Consider the following 20145-nt stretch of genomic DNA (forward strand, 5'->3'; position numbering starts at 1 on the left):
AAGACATCTTATTTTAGTGGACCAGTGAGGTTCTTTGTAAAATCACCAAAATCTATTTACCTGAAAGCTTAGAGCCAGATTAGTGGTCGTATCTTCTATTGAGCTATTGAATTAGATTCCACTACTAGTTCTAGCTGCTAGACAATCAGGTCCTGGGCTTTTGCCTATTAAGCTATCAGATGATCAAATTGCTTCTGGGTATATTGGAGTCCCTTAAGAAAAATGATTAATTATAGATTAATTATTGCAGGATGTTTTTTGAATAGGGCCTTCTCCAGAAAAGTATGGAACCTTTTCTATTTATTTATTTGATGAGATAATTATACATTAGGATTGTATCATCATGATTTTCCTAATAGTATTTTCTTTCTTATCATTTACTATGAATTTAGGGCCAATTATGCTTAAAACTTGGGGATGGATGGTGTGGTAAGATTCTTTGGTTTCAGGGAGAAGAAATTAAAGTTGGAATTTAGGCAGAGTAAAATATTTTAAGGAGCACAAGGTCAATCATTAAGAATGAATCTTCAAGGATGTTTGGGAATGTAAATGTTTATGTTTAGGAATGTCATACTCTAACGAGTGCATCAAATGTAATATTGTTATACTGATGGTGATTAGGTAGAAGTTAGTAATTTGGGGAGGATGAAGAATATTATCATTCAGTTTATGTTAGGGTTTTAAATCTCTAAATTTTTTAACTTTCCTGGTAAATAGGAAATGGCAATGTCCTTGAGAAATAGCAATGTCTTAAGGTGAGTATGTCATTATTCTCATCCAAACTGGATTCACAGCCTAAAGGGAAATTTCATTCTGATATCAAAAGAAGCAATTCTTGATCAATCTAAACGAGAGTAAGTTTTACATCTCCCCATATCCAGACAATTCAAAAGTTTATAAAAATAAGGTATCTTCCTTAAAAGAAAAACAGTAGCATATTTGAATTGACATATGGTGTTTATTAAACTTATAAAAATGGAGTTGTCTTTGGTTTCAATTTCATATAATATTGCTTACCTTAACTTTCTTGCCCAGAATTGATTTCTACTTTTTCTTTTTTTTTTTTTTCAGTCTTGCGTAGAATTTTATTTTCTCCCTTCAACCATAATAATATGATATCCAAATTTTGTCTTAACTGGAGGGTCTGTAAACACAGGCGTATCCAGCCCACTTGTGGGCAAGGCAAATGCTGCTTCTTGAAATGGTCCCGCCATGGTACCTCTGGTCATCCAACCCAAGTCACCCCCTTGCCTGGCTTTATCTTCACTATACTGTATGGCCACTTCATTGAATCTCATTCCAGACTTCAGCTTTTCCATGGCTTCCATGATTTTCCCATGTTTTTCACACAGAATGTGTCTGACTTTTACTGCATTGCCACTACCTTTGGGATCCTGAGCCTTCTTGTCAGAACTGTCACTCCCAGAGGCTGCTCCCCCTTTCCCCCCTTTCCCGGAACGGCTTTTTCCCTTGGGCGGCATCTTCGAATCTTGGGGCTGTACTCGATTTCTGCTTTTTCTAAAGGACTCATTATCAACTTTAATAAACCTCAGATTGATCCCCTTTGGAAAACAATACCTTACTTCCTGTGTCTCTAGCTTAATTTACAAAAAACAAAACAAAAAACCAAACATATATCAGAATTGATAATTCACCTCTAATTGAAGAATATTGAACTGACATGTACAATATTTCTGGGGGCGCCTAGGTGCCTCAGTCCGTTAAGTGTCCCACTCTTGGTTTTGGCTCAGGTCATGATCTCAGGTTTAGGAATTCGAGCCCCAAATTGTGCTTGGTGCTGATGGCGTGGAGCCTGCTTGGGATTTTCTGTCTCCCTCTCTCTCTTCCTCTCTCTCTTATTCTCGAAAATAAGTAAACTTAAAAAGTTTTTTGAAAGCAAAATTTAGCTGTAGGACTGTATGTAATAAGATGTGAAATCTGGGTTAAAAATTTAGTCTTGAAATGCCATTAGATTTTGAGAAAGAATGTGGGAGATTTAGGATATGTAGAGAATAAGAAGTTAAATGACTGCACTTCTTTCGAGATGCTTTTTTATTTTAGATTTTCAGTTGACTTTATAATTGTGTTTATATTAGGAGAAATTGTTAGTGTTTAATCTATCATCTTTATTTTTGGCATTCTATGGCTAAATGGAGTATATAACTATTTGTTAGAAGAAAAGTCCTATGTGAGAACCATCCCCTCATAGCTAGGTTGTCAAGAGTGAACTTTCAAAAATAAAATTCAGAGCTCAGTGCAGTTGGGGTGCTTTGGCTATGTGTGCTGTTCTGGTGTATCTGTTCCTGGATAGCTCAGTCTTAAATTCATTTATCCACTCTTCCATCAAGCAGCAGTGATTTACTGAGTGTGGACAATAGTAGGCTGTTTAGCATGGTGCTATGAAGTTACAGTTTTATTTTATTATCGTCTCTTTTTACTCTAGAGGCTTTTCCGTTCACATACCAATTGCCATTTCTTGCCTTTTGTAGCAGACACTATGAGTGCCACACTCATATCCTTTCAGATTCTCTTAGTATTTCCAGGCATGCCCGCTTGATTTTTAAGGGCCAGCAAATACATCTTTGTTGGGGGCTAACTTTGGGCTACAAAAACTCAGTTTGTCTACATGCTTGTGCAGGCTGAAAGTATGTGAGAAGTAGTATTCCTTAGGCGATGGCCCTTAACCCAGTGACTTACGGTTATAGAGGTATAAATACCAGGCTCCTCACCCCTTTACTGGAATAATTACAGAGCTTCCCTGTGGTGTCCATTGTGGTAGTTGGCTTAAATAATGCACCCTGTAATAGCTGCCTTTACTTTTCTGTATTTTCATTTCCCTGTCAAGGTCACTATTTCAAGTAAACAATGTGTATTCAGTCCTTGTCTCAGAATATGCCTTTAGGGGAAACCTAACATAGAACTTGGTATTCTGTAAACAATACAGATAGAATCTTGGTTGTAGCCATAAAAGTCTACAAAATACAAATAGTAGGTATGATTTTTGTTACTTTCTCAGACCTGAAAACTTATATACCCCAACATATGACTGGCAGAATCTTACTGGGTATAGTTAATTGTAATTTCACATTCACGTAAATTCTGTATTGGGTTCACCAAATGAGGGGTGTCTGGGTGGCTCAGTTGATTAAGCATCAAACTCTTGATCTCAGCTCAGGTCTTGATCTCAGGGTGGTGAGTTCAAGCTCCGTGTTGGGATTCTACACTGGGCATGAAGCCTATTTAAAAAAAAAGACAAAGAGTGAATGGATTCACCAAATGATATGCCAAATTGTTCTCTTTTAATTAATGAAAGTAACTGGGCAGAGTGGTTACATATTCTGTTTTTTAATTGAACAAAACACATTGAATGTCCACTGTATGCCAGGTACTATTCTAGGCTTTGGCGATATAGCAATTAATAAGACTATTGATTACTTAGTCTTAACTTTTTCTTAGTCACCCTTTTATGGAAGCTTAAAGTTGAGCTTATTTTGTTGTTTTCAGCTATATTGACATACTATTCTTGCAAATCTTAATAGTCGTTAATAGTATATTATTGGTTTTACTCAATGTGTTTAATACTTTTCCCTGTTACTAGCATTGCAAGACTCAAAAGTTGTATTATATTTCCTCTGTCGTGCTTTTCCATCTTGATTGTAGCTTACTGATTTTGCATATCTGGTAGTTGTAGTTCTCCTTAATCAGTTCTTTTTTTTTTTTTTTTCCTCTTCAGTTTCAGTCATTCTCTTTAAAGAATGACTTCATTATTGTAGAATTTGTTTCAAGGTCTACTTTATTATTCCAGTAATGTTTCACAGCAATTAGCATTTTTCAATGTTCTCATATTTGGTTCAGCCAGATTTACTCTTAAGATTTTTGAAGCTTTTGATTAAGTATAAAGATTCTCAAAACAGTATATTTTTGATTAAGTAAATAAGTGGTCCAAAACACAAGTAATTCTTAATACTATGCAGATAGCATATAGCAGTTTGAGATAAGTTCCACATTTAGCTTTTCACATTGTAACAATATTCAGCTTAATTTTAAAATATTAATTTAAAAATTCCTTAGAAATGCATAAAATTCTTATAAATGGTTATTGCTTTCCCGTCGCATGTCAGGATAAACATAAATTGAAAGCTGTGGGTTTTTTTCCAAGTGCATGCATTGATTGGAGTGTTCATTTGAAATTTGCACCCAGCTGAACCTTGAGAAAATAGCAGGAAGTTTATATACACAGAGGCTGTTATTTAAAGGTTTTTACTCATATCATATGTGTGTTCCTTTGAAAAAACCAATTGTTTATTAGTCATTCTCTGCCTTCCATATTTTTTCGCATAGAAATGATTCTTAACACTATGTAGTTGGCTTTTTACTTGTCTACCCAACATTTGCTTCCCTTTCTTTTGGCATTAGCATCTTGGTTTTCCCTTAGAGAATGACCCCTCTCTGTACGTGGGTTTCAGGCGAGGTTGACTGCTCTCCCCTGCTTCAGTGGTGAGAAAACCATCTAGTTGTGGCCACAAAGCATAGTACCTTCCTTTGGTCACAGTGATTGGTTCAGGAGTAGATATGTAAACCAAATCAGGCCAATCAGAGCCAATAGAGTGACTAAAACTATGTGAAAGAGGCATTCTCTTTTTACTAGGGTTGCTAGACTGGTAGTCTGTATACCCAGAGCTACTACCAGCTGACCTTATGACCATTTGGGAAGACCTTATTTGAGAATAAAGCCTGTAAGGGGAATTGGAGCATGGATGGGAAGAGACAGGATCGTAATGACAATGCCTGAACATCTTGGCTGGAGATCTACCTCTGAACTCTTACTTACATGAACCATTAACTTTCAGCTTTCCACCAATACTCTCCTACCACTCCTTCACAATTTGCATTTTTTCTTACTTGCAACTGTAGGTTTCATAATACTTACTATATACACTATATGAAACCATTGTTCTCCCTCCCCAACAAGACTGTTGTGACCAAAACACCAAATAGATAGACTTCTATTTTAAAAAGCTTTTGGCTCTTGGGATATATGCTTGAGGGTTAAACTTTCTTTTTGGTGAAGCTTTCTTTTCTATGATGCTGAAACCATAGTTAGATGCTTAGAGGAGGGCAGAGCCATTGAAACTGAGTATGACCTAAATCTGCAGTCATAAAGAAGGCCTATTGTCCTTAGAGACAATACTGGTTACTCAAAAATGTATACCAAGTTCCTGCTATTTTAGGCATGGGAATAGAGCAGCGAGCAATAGAGATAAAAATCTGAACTCTTGGAGCTGACATTCTTGTGTTGATCCAGAAGACTTGGTACCCAGAACCGGAGCCATTTCTGGGGCAGATGGCACTCAGGAAGACTTCATACCTCTGCCTAAAACCCAGTGGTTTCCCACTGTACTTAAGTCCAGAGGCCTTAACACAGAGTAGTACTGCAAAGGTCTGGCCCATGTTCACTTGTCTAAAACCTTATCCAAGAACTTACACTCCCTTTTTCATGCTGCTCCAGGCAAACAAGCTCTCTTCCCTTCTTTGAACATTCATCTCTCTCAAATATTCACATCTTCTGCTTTCCATCTTGTCCATCTATATACCTGACACTTCACATGGTCACAGCTTAAATGACACTTCTTCAGAGACATTCTCTCCCCACCCAGTCTAAAGTGGATCTCCTTAATATTTGATCTCTTTTGTCATAATGAATTTAATATATATGTATATGTATTTGTATATATTTCTTTTTTAGTGTTTATTTACTACCTCTCCCACCAATGTAAGCTTTGTGAGGTCAGAGACTGTATTTGTTTTGTTCACCACTGGACTGCAATAGTGCCTAGCACATTGTAGGGACTTAAATATATTGTATAACTGTGTGGCTTGACCTCAGCCTCTTTAGATGTAGCTTCTACTGTCTTAACCCTTTTTTCAGCCTCATGCTTTCCAAGTCAAGGACCCTTTGTAGCCCTCTTCTTTAAGCTGCCTATCCTAGAGGTAATTCTGGTACAGCAGTCACCATCTATTTATGTTATAGGCTGGGCCACAGGCACCAACTGGGAGAGTGACCACAGAAACCTAATGAGATAACTTGAACCAAAACAGAAACTCTGCCCTTTCAACTAGAGCTTTTCAGAGCTGGAATCAAAAGGGGCAGGGTAATCCCAGAAACCCAGTGGTGATTATGGGAGCACTGAATCCCAAACTGACTGTGGGCTAAAGAGACTCAGGCAACAACGTGGAAGCCAGTGAGGAGACTGGGAATATGGGCAAGTGTGTCAGCTTGTAAGCTTGTTTGTTTGAAGTGTGATGTTTGTGTTGAGTTGGGAGGGGTATAGTGGACAGCTGTAACTTTTTGCATACTGACTGCCTGACACACACAGAATGTCTGGATAACCAGGCAAAGTAGACCCTCCAGGTGGGAGAATCAACATAACCTGAGGTGCTGGGGGGTGCTGGGGGGAATTGGAGGCAGTGGAAATGAGATGAGCTGACATACTGCTCTTGCCTATTCCCATTCCATACTGGTTCTTTGCTGGTTTTGGATGAGGTATAAACAGATCCAGTCAGCCTACTCTGGTCCCTTTTAGACTTCAGACTTTCTTAGAGCCAAGATATTAATTTTTCTCCCTTATGTTTTATTATGAAAGTTTTCAAATGTTCAGCAAACTTGAAAATATTTTACTGTGAAATTTGAACATTTTCCACCTAGATTCTAACAGTAACATTTTAATTTTGCTTGTTTTATTACAAGCATCTATTTAGCCCTTTATCTACCTACTAATACATCTTAATTTTTGATATATTCACTGGTGAAAGTAATCGTAGACATTGATATATTTTCCTTTAAGTGCTTCAGCATTCATATCATTAGCAAGAGTTCAATATTTTTTACAATTTTTTCTTTTGAGGTAAATTTTACATATAAAAAATGCACAAATCTTTATTATCCATTTGCTGGCTTTTGACAAGTGAATACCCTTATATAATTCAAACCCTATCAAGTTGTAAAACATTGTCATCATCCCTGTAAATTCCCTTATACCCTCTACCAGTCAATTCCTGCCCCGACCCTTGGAGGCCAGGGCTGGCTGTTCTGTTTTGTTTTTTTGTTTTGTTGTTTTTCCCTATCATATTTTGAAGACATCAGCTTATACTGGTTCAGGTCGTTAATGAGCCCTTAATCTTTCTATAGTATCTGTTCTTCTCATGATTCAAATAAAAACTCTACTTCTAAAATGAAAAATCAACCAAAACTTGAAAGAAAGAACTTGGTACAGTGTCTTCTTCATAATGGATTTCCCTAGTTAGGGCCTAGTGTTGTGTTATCTAACTCACATTTCCACAGGGTGCACCAGATACAGAATAAAAGTAGGATCAAGGGTCACAAGTTCACTTTAACAGAAACAAAACAAACAGTATTTCTGTGGTATTACCTCCTCTCTATTTTCCCCCCACTACCTAGGTCACTCCAAGGTCATTCTGGCCTCTTCTTACCAGTGCTTTGAAGAAGTCTCCATGCATGTTGTATATAATCTTGACCAAAATCATACCTCTGTGAACACTAGGTTTTTACCCTTACTTGGGTTAAACTGGTACTCCTAAAGTCTCTGCTAACCTAAAGATGTATTTCCCAGGAGCATGCTTGGCCTTTTTAAGAATAGACCTTCAGTGGCCAAATCCCACTTGTTTTCTAGATATGTATACTCAGACACATCTGAATTTTCTGTGGGTTCATAGCTTAGCTTCATCCTTGGTGTCTGTTGCTATAATTACAGATGACATCTTTGAAAACTAAACCACTGATAAGGACCACAACTTTATTCTAGCTGTTACTCCAATACAGTGGAAAGAACTTTTTGTTTTATGTTGGCCTTTAGCTTTCATACATTCCTTTTCATATATTAAAGTGAAGATTTTAATACATTAAACATTAACACATGCAGACTACCTTCTGCACCTTGAATTTGGACTCTTTTACACCATCTTCTCATCAATGATTTAGAAACAGTGCAGCCAAAAATTTAGCTTCACCTATCTTCTTGGCTGTACCCAAGTAGCAGTGTTTGTTTAATTCTTTGATATCCTACTATATTTTATCCTTATTTGAAAAATGAATTCACAATAGAAAAATGAATGGGCTGGTTAAGAAACTAGGGCCTAAATATCTTAATACATTTAGGACAAAGACTAAAATCATTGAATGAGTTGAAAGGACTGACTTGTCAATCTCAGCCAAAGGTTTGTTAGATTTGAAGGGATTTGTATGTTGAGGTATATTTTTTAAAAAAGAAAGAACATATGTGGGACACTTTGGAAATACACCACCAAAGATTGAGTTTAAAAGGTAAGCATAGCATTTTTTAGCTCTTTAAGAAGAAAACCCAATGTTAAAATAGTTTATCATAATGTAATTTTCATATTTATCAAAATTAATAATGACAACATACTATCTGATTATTTATCCAGTGTGGATTTATCCCAATACACTATAATCTCCCTAGGCTTTTTTTTTCTCCTTCTTTTAACTACTCTTTCATGAGAACCTAGAAAAATGACTAGCATTTACATGGGTTCAATAAATGTGTTGAAAGAATTAACAAATTTGTGTGAATATTCCTATAGAAAAGCTACAGGGCTATTAGGTTGAAAGATATGCACATTTTAAATATTGATAGGTGCAGCCAAATTGCTCTCCAAAAAGCATAAATTCCATTCTTGGGGTAGTAGGAAAATCTAAAAAGGATGTAGATTTATTATTCTCATGTGAAGAAATTAATATGCTTTAAAAAAATCCTGTATTTAAAATGTTCAGGTAGAGAAGTATGTTGTATTGAGAAACTGTTTCAAAATTTTGAAGTTGTTGCTTCTTATAGGTTGGTAGTGTGGTTATGCAGAGGTAACATAAAAAACTGAAACTTGCATGTGTAGATGTTGGCCAGGTGTAGTGTAGGAAATGTATTTTAAATTTTTTTTTTTTTTTTAATGTTTTTTATTTATTTTTTTTGGGACAGAGAGAGAGACAGAGCATGAACGGGGGAGGGGCAGAGAGAGAGGGAGACACAGAATCGGAAACAGGCTCCAGGCTCTGAGCTGTCAGCCCAGAGCCTGACGCGGGGCTCGAACTCACGGACCGCGAGATCGTGACCTGGCTGAAGTCGGACGCTTAACCGACTGCGCCACCCAGGCGCCCCGGAAATGTATTTTAGATAGAGGGAAGAGCAAGTGCAAATACATGATATACAAACAAATATCCAAATATTCAGCAATTGAGATGAGGTTAAGTATATACATCCATACCTTGAATGATAATGTGGAGAAATTTATAAATGAGGTGGTTCTGTAGGTATTGACACTAAAGGATACTTTTTAATTTAAGGAGAAACACAGGTGATAAGCAGTTGTTTTGAAACAAATACTGTGTGTGTTTGTGTGTGTACCCACACACGTTTGTATCTGTCCTCACAGAGATAAAGTATCTGGGAGGTTACAAACCAAATTGTTAACTATGTTATTCCTGGGGAAGTGAGTGGGTTGAGGTTGTGATACAGAGATTTTTTATTTAATATACTTAGGTTTTAATTGAGTTTTTTAAACAGCCAAACTGTATACATTTTGTAGTGAACTGTTTTTTAAAGAAAAAGAATGTGTTATGTGGAAACATGGTGGGCTGTTCTTAAAATACATTTGTTAATAAATGTGCAGGAAGCATTAGGACATTTCTTGTAGCAATTCTTTACTAATCTTTCACAAAATAGGCTAGGTTAGATTAGTGATTTTTTGGCATTTTTAAAGCCATGGAGTCTATTGTTTGAACTCAATCCTAGGCAGAATTCTTGTATGTGAAAACGATGAAATCAGAGTCAGTTGGTGGAACCTCAGAGTGAGGGGCCTCTGTCAGTGTTCCCCTCCCCTTATAATCTTTTGACAGACCCTAGGGCTTGCTGAACACAGTTTGAAATACACTGTTCTCTTCCCGGGATGCTTTTGATTTAGTCCTTCCTGAAGGTCAGAGGGATATACCAGCTCTGTGATTCTAAAGCACAGAGAATAAAGAATGCCTACAGGTAACCCCAGAATTCTCTCTTGCCTTGCAGAAAACACGTTTAGAGCAGGAGATATTCATGTCATGTAAGATAGTTTCAGATGTACAATAAGAGACAGTTTTTATTTTGCATTTCTTGGCTTTGGAGTCTTATAATCTTCTTAAAAATCCAAGCTTTATGATCTATGCCCTTTTTATATCCACAAAGTGATGAGAACAGTTGTTAAACTAACAAATATAGCTTCTATACATGTCTGACTTCTTTGCCAATGTTAAACGTAATGAAATAAACAACTTTAAAAAGGAAGATATTATTTTGTATTTGTCTAAGAATATCCCTCTTTCAGGTCCAAGCAACTGAACAAAGAAATTAAAAAGCATAATTAGTATTTAATAGTGAAATTTAAACCAACTTTTGAAAGAATTATTCTTCTTTTGGGATGCGTACATAATTTTATATTTAGTGTTTCATGCCTAACATTTGATTTCTGGGCTTAGTATTAGAAGCAAAATTTCTTAATGCCATATATCATTATGCTAGTTTGTTAATAAAAGTTATTTTGATCTAAACATGCTAGTGTGTTTAAAATAATAGAGAAGGCATATTGTCATAGTTTATTCACATAGACCCACGTTTTTGTTCTGTGCTTTAAATGGTTTTATTTACTTTTATTTAAAATTTGTGCATGTATGTATGACTATATAGTAGAGGAAAAGAAAACAGCCATAATATAGAAGATGAAAAAAATCTCTTTTCCCCACAAGGTGGTACTGTGGTTCTTTTACTCTTGCAAAAATCTAAGCACAGAATTGATATTTCTGTACTTGTCTTCCTTCCCCCAACATTTTACAGGTGATCTACAATTAGATTCTAATAAAAATGAGAAATAATTTCAAAGGAAATTTGATACTTTTAAGTTTGAGGTAAATGGCAAGCAACTAAAAATTCTCTAGCCTTCTAATAAGAGTTTCCCCCCCTAACTTTTTGCTTCTTTTTAAAAAGTTCATGTACAAATTTTGGTTATAGTTTATGGTATTTTATGTACACTCTTTATACTATATATACTATGATAGTGTAGCAGTTTTTGCTATTATAAAAAGTATTAGCAGACATCTTTAAAATGTTTCAATTAATGAGCATAAATGCAACTCCTCATTTTTAGGCAATTCGATTTTCTCCCTCTTCTAAGCAATATCAATAAAGAACTTCCCTCAGTTCTATAAGTAAAAATTACAGAACATGGCTTAAAAAAAAGACAAAACACTTGAGTAGATATTGTGTTATCTCTTTTTACACTGTATCTTTCAGCTTATTTGAAGATTAAAAACTATGTTCGTATATAAATATGGAACATCATATATGTTTGTTTTTCTCTGTAGTAAGAAATCAAGGCAAGTCATTGCATGATTGGGTTCCAGCCTCAACTTCCTGGTTCTGCCCCCTGGTAGCTTGTAACATTTGTTGAGACCTTGCATAGATTTCTGGGCCTGGCAGAGGGGACATGATGACAGAGGTGCCACAGCGGCCCTTGCCCTCAGGGCAGCGGTGGTCTCAGGGGTCCTGCATAAAAATTAAGTGGGACGAGAGCAAGTGTGTCTTGAGACTGCATTCACAGAGTAAGCAGAGCTCTTCCTAGACTCTGCCCGATTATTTTGGGGTGTCCCGGGGAGCGGGCTGATGGAGATTATGCGGATTTGCCATGGGAATCCCAGAGTCTAGGAAGTGGAAACAAATCTTTGATGAATTTGTTGGCTACAATAATGAACATGGGAGGAAAAGAAAGGAGAAAAGGTATTCTACGAGAGATTGGGGAGACAAAACCAAGGGAAAAAACAGGATCAAAAATGACAGTAAACGCCGGGGAAGAGAAAAGGCAGAACATAGAAAAGAAGAGCAAGAGCGGAATTGAACGAAGACGGGGCAGGACACTAGGAGCCGGAGGCTGGGCATCCGGCCTCTCATTTCATCCCACAGGGAGCCCGCGGAGAAGGCGTCTTCGGTCCCGTTTCACGGGTTGGAAACATCGACCTTAAGAGGTTAGATAACTGCTCAAGGTCACCGAGCTAAATAGCAGAGCCAGGATTCTCACCCCTCCTCAACCCAGATCCAGGGTCTGGCTGGATCGTGCCAGCCGCCCAGGGAAAGGGCCCGCAGGGCGGGCAGAGCGCAGGACGCGCCGGGCTGGAGTCGCAGCTCCATGAGCGTGCAGCAGAGGCGGCCGGGCAGGGATCGGTCATTACCTCCCCAAGCAAGGGCGCGGCTCGGGGGCCTCTCTAGACATCCTCTCCACAGCGCGAGTCTGGGCAGAGGAGGGAGGGCGAGCGGCGCTGGGCTCCTGCAAGGGGAGAGTCACCCCATCCCTCCGCTCCCGGTCGCATCCAGCCTCTTCCTGGCTCCGCGCTGGGATCTCCCAGCCACGCCAACGCGGGGGCCCCTGTGTTCGCCTCTCCCGGCCAGCACCTCCAGACCCACACAACTCCACCAACGCGCCCTGAGGGCTGCGGGCGGGCGCTGCATGGGATGCGTGCAGAAGTTAACCATACGCCTCAGGCAGGGCTCAGAGGACAGTGTTTCCAGGCGCCTGGGCTCAAGCTTTGCGGTGGAGCGTACCTGCCAGTGAGACCAGACTCAGACACAGGGAAGCCGGGGATGTTTACTAACCTAACTGTAACTTACATGAACCTACACAAGTGCGTTAAAAGTAGAGATATGTGCACCCTCACAGGAGGTAAAAACAAAACAGTCACAGGGAATAATGCCTAGTTTGTATTGTAAATCAGTGCAGTTTGGATGTTATGAGCACCCCATTCGACTAATAGCTCCTGCCAATTCTTAGTGATTATTCAATGATTATTAATTGACGAGACACCTTTCACCTGAAAAATGGCTTGTCTGCATTGTCTTTCTTCTCAGAGAACTGCGAATTAAAGTTTCTTTGTTAGGGAGAACAAAGAAGAATCCAAATTATTTTAAGGAGGCTTTAGCATTTGACTTGGCAAACCCTTTTGCTAAAAGATCAACCTTCCCTCTTTGACTCGCCCCCTCTCTGTCACAGCCTCAGTGTGGGGTTGTCTTTGCAACAAGGCTAATGCTCCCAGCTGGTTTGGGGCCCCTCTCTTTCAGAATTTAGCAGTTTAGAAGTAAGAAGAGATTTAGAAGCCTCCTACCACATACAACCTTTTACTTTCACATCGGAGGTAAAAGAGGCCTGGAGAAGTTAAGGGCATCTTGCAAGTTTGTGCCAAAGCACGGGCCGACTCCCCGTCGCACCCTTGTTCCTTGGAGTGGTGGCCACCTGCTCCCATTTCCTCCCTTCACTTGGCCCCCATCCTATGTTCATCTTCCCTCTTGGGAGCCCAGGAAAAACTCCCTTCTTGAAAGTTTGTCAAGCAGGCAATGTCTTCTTCCTTTTCATCTTAAAAAATTATTTTCTTTTGCTGTCAGATTCATTCTGACATAGATCAGGGGTGGAAAAGTGTGTGGTATAGAATAGAGTCATTAGTAAATCCATCTCGTTTTTTGTTTCATTTGACAGCAACACATTAAATTAATCCCTGTCCAAAAGAATCACATTAAGGGAGCTGTCAATGCTAATCCCCAGCTCATTGTTGCTACCTAGCTCAGGGTTGACTTTAATAGGTCGCGCTGACATTTGTTTCTTGAGAGGCACATCGGTGACTTCATCCAGACCCAAATCTGTTCTCATCAAAAAGTGGAGGCACTGGCAAGTTTTTACAGACTCTGAATTCTCTGGGTTTCTAGCTTGGGGTTTGGGCTCTTGTTGGAAACATTGATTTACATTTAGCTTTTAACAATGAAAAGAAGATAAGGTAGAATCCTCTTTGAGAAAAACAAAAAGCTGACTAAAAAAACCTAAAACTAGAATATTATTGTTCTTATGCTTATTTGTATCATCCTATATTAGCTACTACTGTTATCTATAGATCTGATTGTATACACGCCAGATGTAAGGTGAAAAACAAATGAGAAAAAATAAAATGTTGAGTCTATTCTTGAGAATAGACTGCATAGACTAATGAAAAGGGTAGAAGCAAGGATGAGAAAACCTGGAATATAAAAGACCTATAGAAAAGCTGGAGGGAAAAAAGGGGAATTTACTGGCAAGGAAAAGTAACATTTAAGCAATAATTTGGATAGAAAGAATTCAGGCAGTATAGAAACTAGGAAAAAATACATTACAAAAAGGGCAAAACATTCCTTTAACCAACATTTAGAAACTATGATTATAAAAAATTTTTTTTTTAATGTTATTGCTCTGCCTCTCTGTGCTCTGTTTTCCACACCTTCCCCCAACCCCTGCACACTGATATGGATTATCCAGCTTTGTGCTTATGACATTTATGGATTCCAGATCTGACAATCATATATTAGCCTTTGTCTGGGCAGCTAAGAAAAAGCAGAAGACTGATCCGATCTTAAATCATTTAACCTGTTCTTAAAATATGCCTCTCACCTGGTTATTCTTATTTTTGTGGATATTTGGCAACGTTTTGAAGATGAAGTGGGAGCTAAAAATTGAGAAGTGGGTATCCATTATTTAACAAACATATTGAGTGAAGTGTACAAATACTACAGATTTGCTATATCCATATATGCCAGAAAATAACTATGTATATTCTATTTTTACTAATTGAATCATACTTTATTCATATTGCAAGGTGATATTATAAATCTTTTTATTAACTGAAAACTCACCTCTACCTCAATTTTTTCTTCTGAAAATCTGTATTTTCAAGTAAACATGGCATATTTAAACCTTTTACTTTCAGGATTTTTGTTATTTCACTTTTATTATAGTTTTTATTCCTTTTGCTCCCTTTATGTCCTCAGAATTACCTCTGGACATAACCATTAAAAAATTACTTTTCTATAATCTCTGTAAAACACAAAACTATCTATTGAAGGCAATTTCATTTATTTGAATGATTGAACAACTGAGGCTAATTCTCAGAAAATGGGCTAGGGTTTTTGTGGTCCACATAATAAGACTAGTAAAGATCAGTAAGAAAAGAACTATGCATGCATTCAACAATCTCCAGACAAATGCCAGGAGTATGAGGAATAAGAACTTAGCTTCATAGTGCATCAGTGGACTAAGACCTAGTTGACATTTTAGAAATTGGTGGGTTAAAGCAGACATGAATGGAATGCTAAAACTCTAGGTACTCCAAGGCTTTGTACTCAGCACGATCGATGTCTTCTACATAGTAGGCATTCAGTGGACAATTTTTACATCAATAATGAATGTTTGTGTAACATGCATGGAGAAAGAATGCAGGACAGAAAGAATACAGATAGGAAACAGAAAGGAGAAGGCCAGAGGAGGTGGCAGAGTGGGACATTGTTAGTTGTCGAAGGGGGCATAATCGGTGGTGCTTTGCTGGGTTGCAATGACTGAGGAACCGGATCTGGGAATTAAAGCAGAAAGGTGAAGCCAGTAGGCAATTATGCAGTGGAGATAGGAGTATTTATCCTTTGGAAATGCATCCATATGCACTGTTCACTATATTAATGCTCAGATAAGAGCTTTACCTTCAAGGAATATGTATTTCAAAGGGAAAACATATGTTTTTGAATTTAGATAAGTTGTTATGTGTAATGATGTATCAGGAAATAACTTTCAACGATTGTGAACTTCTGTGTGCACCTCATGATTCTGCGCAATCAGGAAGAGCTCCTCCCTTTCTTCTTTGCTGAGATGCTCTAATGACAAACCATTGGTAGTGGATCCCAAGGCCACTGGTGGAGGCTGGGGTGGGACCTGGGAGATGGGAAATGTTTTAGTAGAGTGAACCCCCAGTCACTCTCTGGAGGCTAAGACCATATCCTAATCCCCCATCCCATCCACCAGTCCTCCTACTGTTGTTTTCTTTATTGGCCCGAGGGTTGGTCTGCCTGCTTTCCTTCTCCACATCTGTCTCCTATGGTTTTTGTGTGGGCTTTTCTTCATCCTGTTGTGGAATAGAGCCCCGATTCACTGCTTTTGCCCTATCACCCATCTGACCTTGAGGCAAGCACAGCATTTTTTTATTTTTGAAAAGGAGTATTTTAAATAGTAATGATGGGAAAAGAGGGGATAAATAGAGGTGTGAGGGTATCCCCATTTTTCCTTTCTTTTATACAACTAGATTTTTATGGAATCAAAATATATACAGAAGGACCTAAATCAGAGGGTAAGCTTCAGATTTCACGTTAGTTATTTGTCACAGGAGTTGGAGTAGATGTCGGGGGAGGCACAAGGCTTCTGAAAGGATGGTGAAGATTTGCAGTGGGGGTGTGGGCGCTGCTGGCAATGTCACACCTTGGACTGGGTGGGGTAAGGACAGGGAAGAGAAAGTCAGTTCTGGGGCTTTACTCTCCAGTCAACTCTCCTCACTTGCTACTGCTTCTGAACACAGGCTCCCCAGTGCCCATCTCCCTGCCCCCTTCAAGTCTAGGACAGCAGGGAGCAGCAGGGTGAGAAGTCAGACACACAGGGTTGTTTCTAAGTGTTGATAATTTTCTCTGAGCTCTTGATGGCCTCTCATTACTGACCTGTGGCACGTTTCCACAATATTGTTTTCTGGGTTAGTAGACCAAGCTACTTGGAATATAAAGAATACCCAAGGGGAGAAAGGGATGGATAGGAACTTATATACTTTTAGTTTTTGTTCTATTGCTTCTAAGCCTTTGGAAAAGGCTGTAACTGACAACTACAACCCATTTTCAAACTTAAATTATATCTGTGCAATTTAGGTAGAAAGCCCCTGGGCCGATATGGTACTTTTTTTCTGTGCCTGCCAGGGTACCAAGCACATTGAAGGCATTTAACAAATAATGATAATAATTTAAAGCAATGGGAGCATTGGGTGTATAGGGAGATAAGAAACTGGAAGACTAGGGCCCACTAATAATTAATAATGTCTCAGGAGGTGGTCCTACTGTTTTTGGATTTTAAATCCCCTTGTTCAATTTCTTGCTGGAGTGAATTCCACACAAAAAAGAATAATCTTTAATTTGATACTTAGTCACTTCAGTGTCCTGTGCTGAGCTGGCTAAGATTGCATATTCTTATGAAAATATACGCATTCATAATCAGTCTGATAATGTTGCTCCCCAGGGCTTCTAAATGCAAAAGCAAGAGATCATATATTCAGATATGTGTCTTCAAAGTCATAGGATCATCTGAGAAGTTTGCATTTCTCATTTTTCACTTTTTATTCTTGGAATTGAAAAGAAAACAACACCATGAAAACTTCTAATTAAATACATAACGAAACAAGGCCCAGCACCCATGAGTTAAGGCCTCACCAGGAATGAATTCTTGTCCTTTAATGTGATAGGCTGAATTGACAGACATTGTCATAAAATGACAGGATAACTAGAGTATGCTTTTGATTAAGGTTTGATTAGCAATTATTTTCTGCTTCTTGTGCTTATATTCTGAAGATTCGGAGTCTGCATTTCTTTATGTGGTTGAAATATTCAGAGACCATAGGAAAGGCTACACCCCAGGGAAAGACTGGAAAGAATGCAAAGCACGTCTTCTGTGTCCATCCCTTCTTCCAATGTGTTCTTTTTCTTATGTCTAGAGCATCCTTTAGCACCTGTCTTGGTTTGGATTTAGACTTTCATTCTCTTCTCTGGGTCAAAGCTTGTTATTCTTTGCTTTTCTGAACTGACTCCATTTCATATTAGATTCTGCTTTCATAATATTCTTGAATCCTTCCTCTCCTCTATATCCTCTTTACCACGGTCTTATTTTGAAACTACACCATCTCTTTTGTAGTAGCTATTGAATTACTCCAATAGCTTCTTTCCATCCTTCACCTGCTGTTAGGGTTTTTGTTTCTTTTCTTCCCTTTTTTTTTTTTTTTTGAGAAAGAACAAGGAATCTTTAATATTCATTTATTTTTGAGAGAGAGACAGAGTGTGAACAGGGTGAGGGACAGAAAGACAGGGAGACAGAATCTGAAGCAGGCTCCAGGCTCTGAGCTGTCAGCACAGAGCCCAACGTGGGGCTTGAATCCACAAACTATAAGATCATGACCTGAGCCAAACTCAGAGGCTTAACTGACTGAGCCACCCAGGCACCCCTATTTATTTTTTCCCTTAAAACACAGGTCTGCTTTTGTCTCTCCTCTGGTTAAAAATTTTGACACCTTGGGGCACCTGGGTGGCTCAGTCGGTTGAGCATCTGACTATTGATTTTGGCTCAGGTCATGATCCAAGGGTCCTGGGATTGAGCTCTGCATCAGGCTCCGTGGTGAGTGTGGAGCCTGCTTGAGATTCTCTCTCTCTCTCTCTCTCTCTCTCTCTCTCTCTATCTCTCTCTTCCTCTCCTTCTGGCCCTCCCCAACTCACTTTCTCTCTAAAAAATTTTTTTGGACACCACACTCATCAGTTCTCAAATAACAATCATAATCTTTAGCAGAATATAAAAAGAACTTTGTTGTCTGGTCCCTGGCTATCTTCCCAGCATCATCAGTTGCTACCTGACTGTGGATCTTTGTACATGTGTCTTTATAAGCTATTTTGCTCCGTCCATACCTTTGAATATGATAGTCTGTCTGCTTGGATTGCATTTTTCCCTTTGTTTCCCTGAAAGATGCCTGACTTTCCTTCAAGGCTCACCTTGAAATTACCTTATTGTATTGAAGATGGCAATTATTTCCTCTTCATTCCCACACTTCCTTTTAGGAGAATCTGTCCTTGGACTGGTGTAGGATGAAGTTAGATTCTCTTCCAAAAATTGCTATGGGGATAGAGAGAGAGTGAATTAGCTGGCTATGGATGTTGGATAAGTAAGGTCTTAGGGTCTCAAGGGTTGATATGGTCATATGTACAAGCCAAAAAAGTTGATCTATGGCAAAAGGTAGGGAAATGGGGCAAATTGCAGGAAAAAGTATATATGAAAGATATGCTTAGAAAGGGAACACCAGTAGGTTCTTGTTTATCGACTCTTATCAGAGTCCTCTTGAGACTGCATTTTCCTTTTAGAAACTCTTATCTATTTATGCTAATATATTCTTATTTTATTTTATTAAAAAATTTTTTTTAATCTTTATTCTTGAGAGAGAGACAGCGTGTGAGCAGGGGAGGAGCAGAGAGAGAGAGGGAGACAGAATCGGAAGCAGGCTCCAGGCTCCGAGCTGTCAGTACAGAGCCCAACGCAGGGCCCCAACTCACAAACCATGGGATCATGACCTGAGCCGAAGTCGGATGCCTAGCCGACTGAGCCACCCAGGCGCCCCTAATATGTTCTTTATGTAACTTGTCCAGCTGAGTTTCTGTTTTTTGTTATAAAATAATTCCTTATTAAGACTGATCTAATATATGCGATAAAATTATTGCATACATATCCGTCTTCTCCACCAGACAGTAAACTCCCTGACAGGACACTGTTTTATTTATCTTGAGATTCCCAGCAATTAGTCTAGCTGTGGTAGATTGACAATATATGTTTGAATGAATGAATACTAACCTCATTTTTTCACTGCCTTTTCTGACAAAGAGCTTAGGAAATTACAAAGTTGGTGTTGCTATCATAGTGGATGATAAAGTGTTAGTTCTTCCAGTAACATATTGTATTTTTAATAAGGGTTTTCTGGAATCAATCCTTTGAGGTACAGGAAAAGCCGTAAAAGTGGGAATTTATCAGTATTGGATTTCATGGGGAGGTATTTAGGATCCTTTCAATGTCTGAAATTATACCTTTGTTCAGGGCCAGTGGGGAGTAGGGCCAACAGCAGGAGGAACTGTCTGAAGGGCAGATGGACACCCTTCCTGCAGGGACTGATGAAGTGGGAACAGGAGTGGGACCTTACTTCCCAGAACTGCATTTAATTCCTTCCTAATGGTTTCCTATAAACACAGATCATCCAGGAAGAACAGAAAATAGTCTTAGAGGAACCTTTCAAAATACTGAGTTCCTTGAGGTTATATCACAATGTGGAAAGTTCGCTTTGTGAATCAGTATATTGCTCTTTAAATATTTTTATTTCTAATAATACATTCTCTTCCACTTTCTGTGTTAGTATTACTAATCAAATGGCACTTAACAGAAATCAAATAAACAATTATTTTCTATGGCATAAATTAAAGG

The 20145-nt window shown here is 38.6% G+C and overlaps 1 protein-coding gene across 1 annotated transcript; it reads right to left on the reverse strand.

Moving 5' to 3' along the window:
• Positions 1 to 1061: 1061 nt before the first annotated feature.
• On the reverse strand, positions 1062 to 1515 carry LOC131513472 (peptidyl-prolyl cis-trans isomerase NIMA-interacting 4-like). Its single transcript, XM_058732614.1, has one exon. The coding sequence runs from the start codon at positions 1479 to 1481 to the stop codon at positions 1086 to 1088; it is 396 nt and encodes a 131-aa protein (XP_058588597.1). The 5' UTR covers positions 1482 to 1515; the 3' UTR covers positions 1062 to 1085.
• Between the last annotated feature and the right edge of the window lie 18630 nt (positions 1516 to 20145).

Source organism: Neofelis nebulosa, chromosome 6, assembly GCF_028018385.1.
Source record: "Neofelis nebulosa isolate mNeoNeb1 chromosome 6, mNeoNeb1.pri, whole genome shotgun sequence".
NCBI lineage: Eukaryota > Metazoa > Chordata > Mammalia > Carnivora > Felidae > Neofelis > Neofelis nebulosa.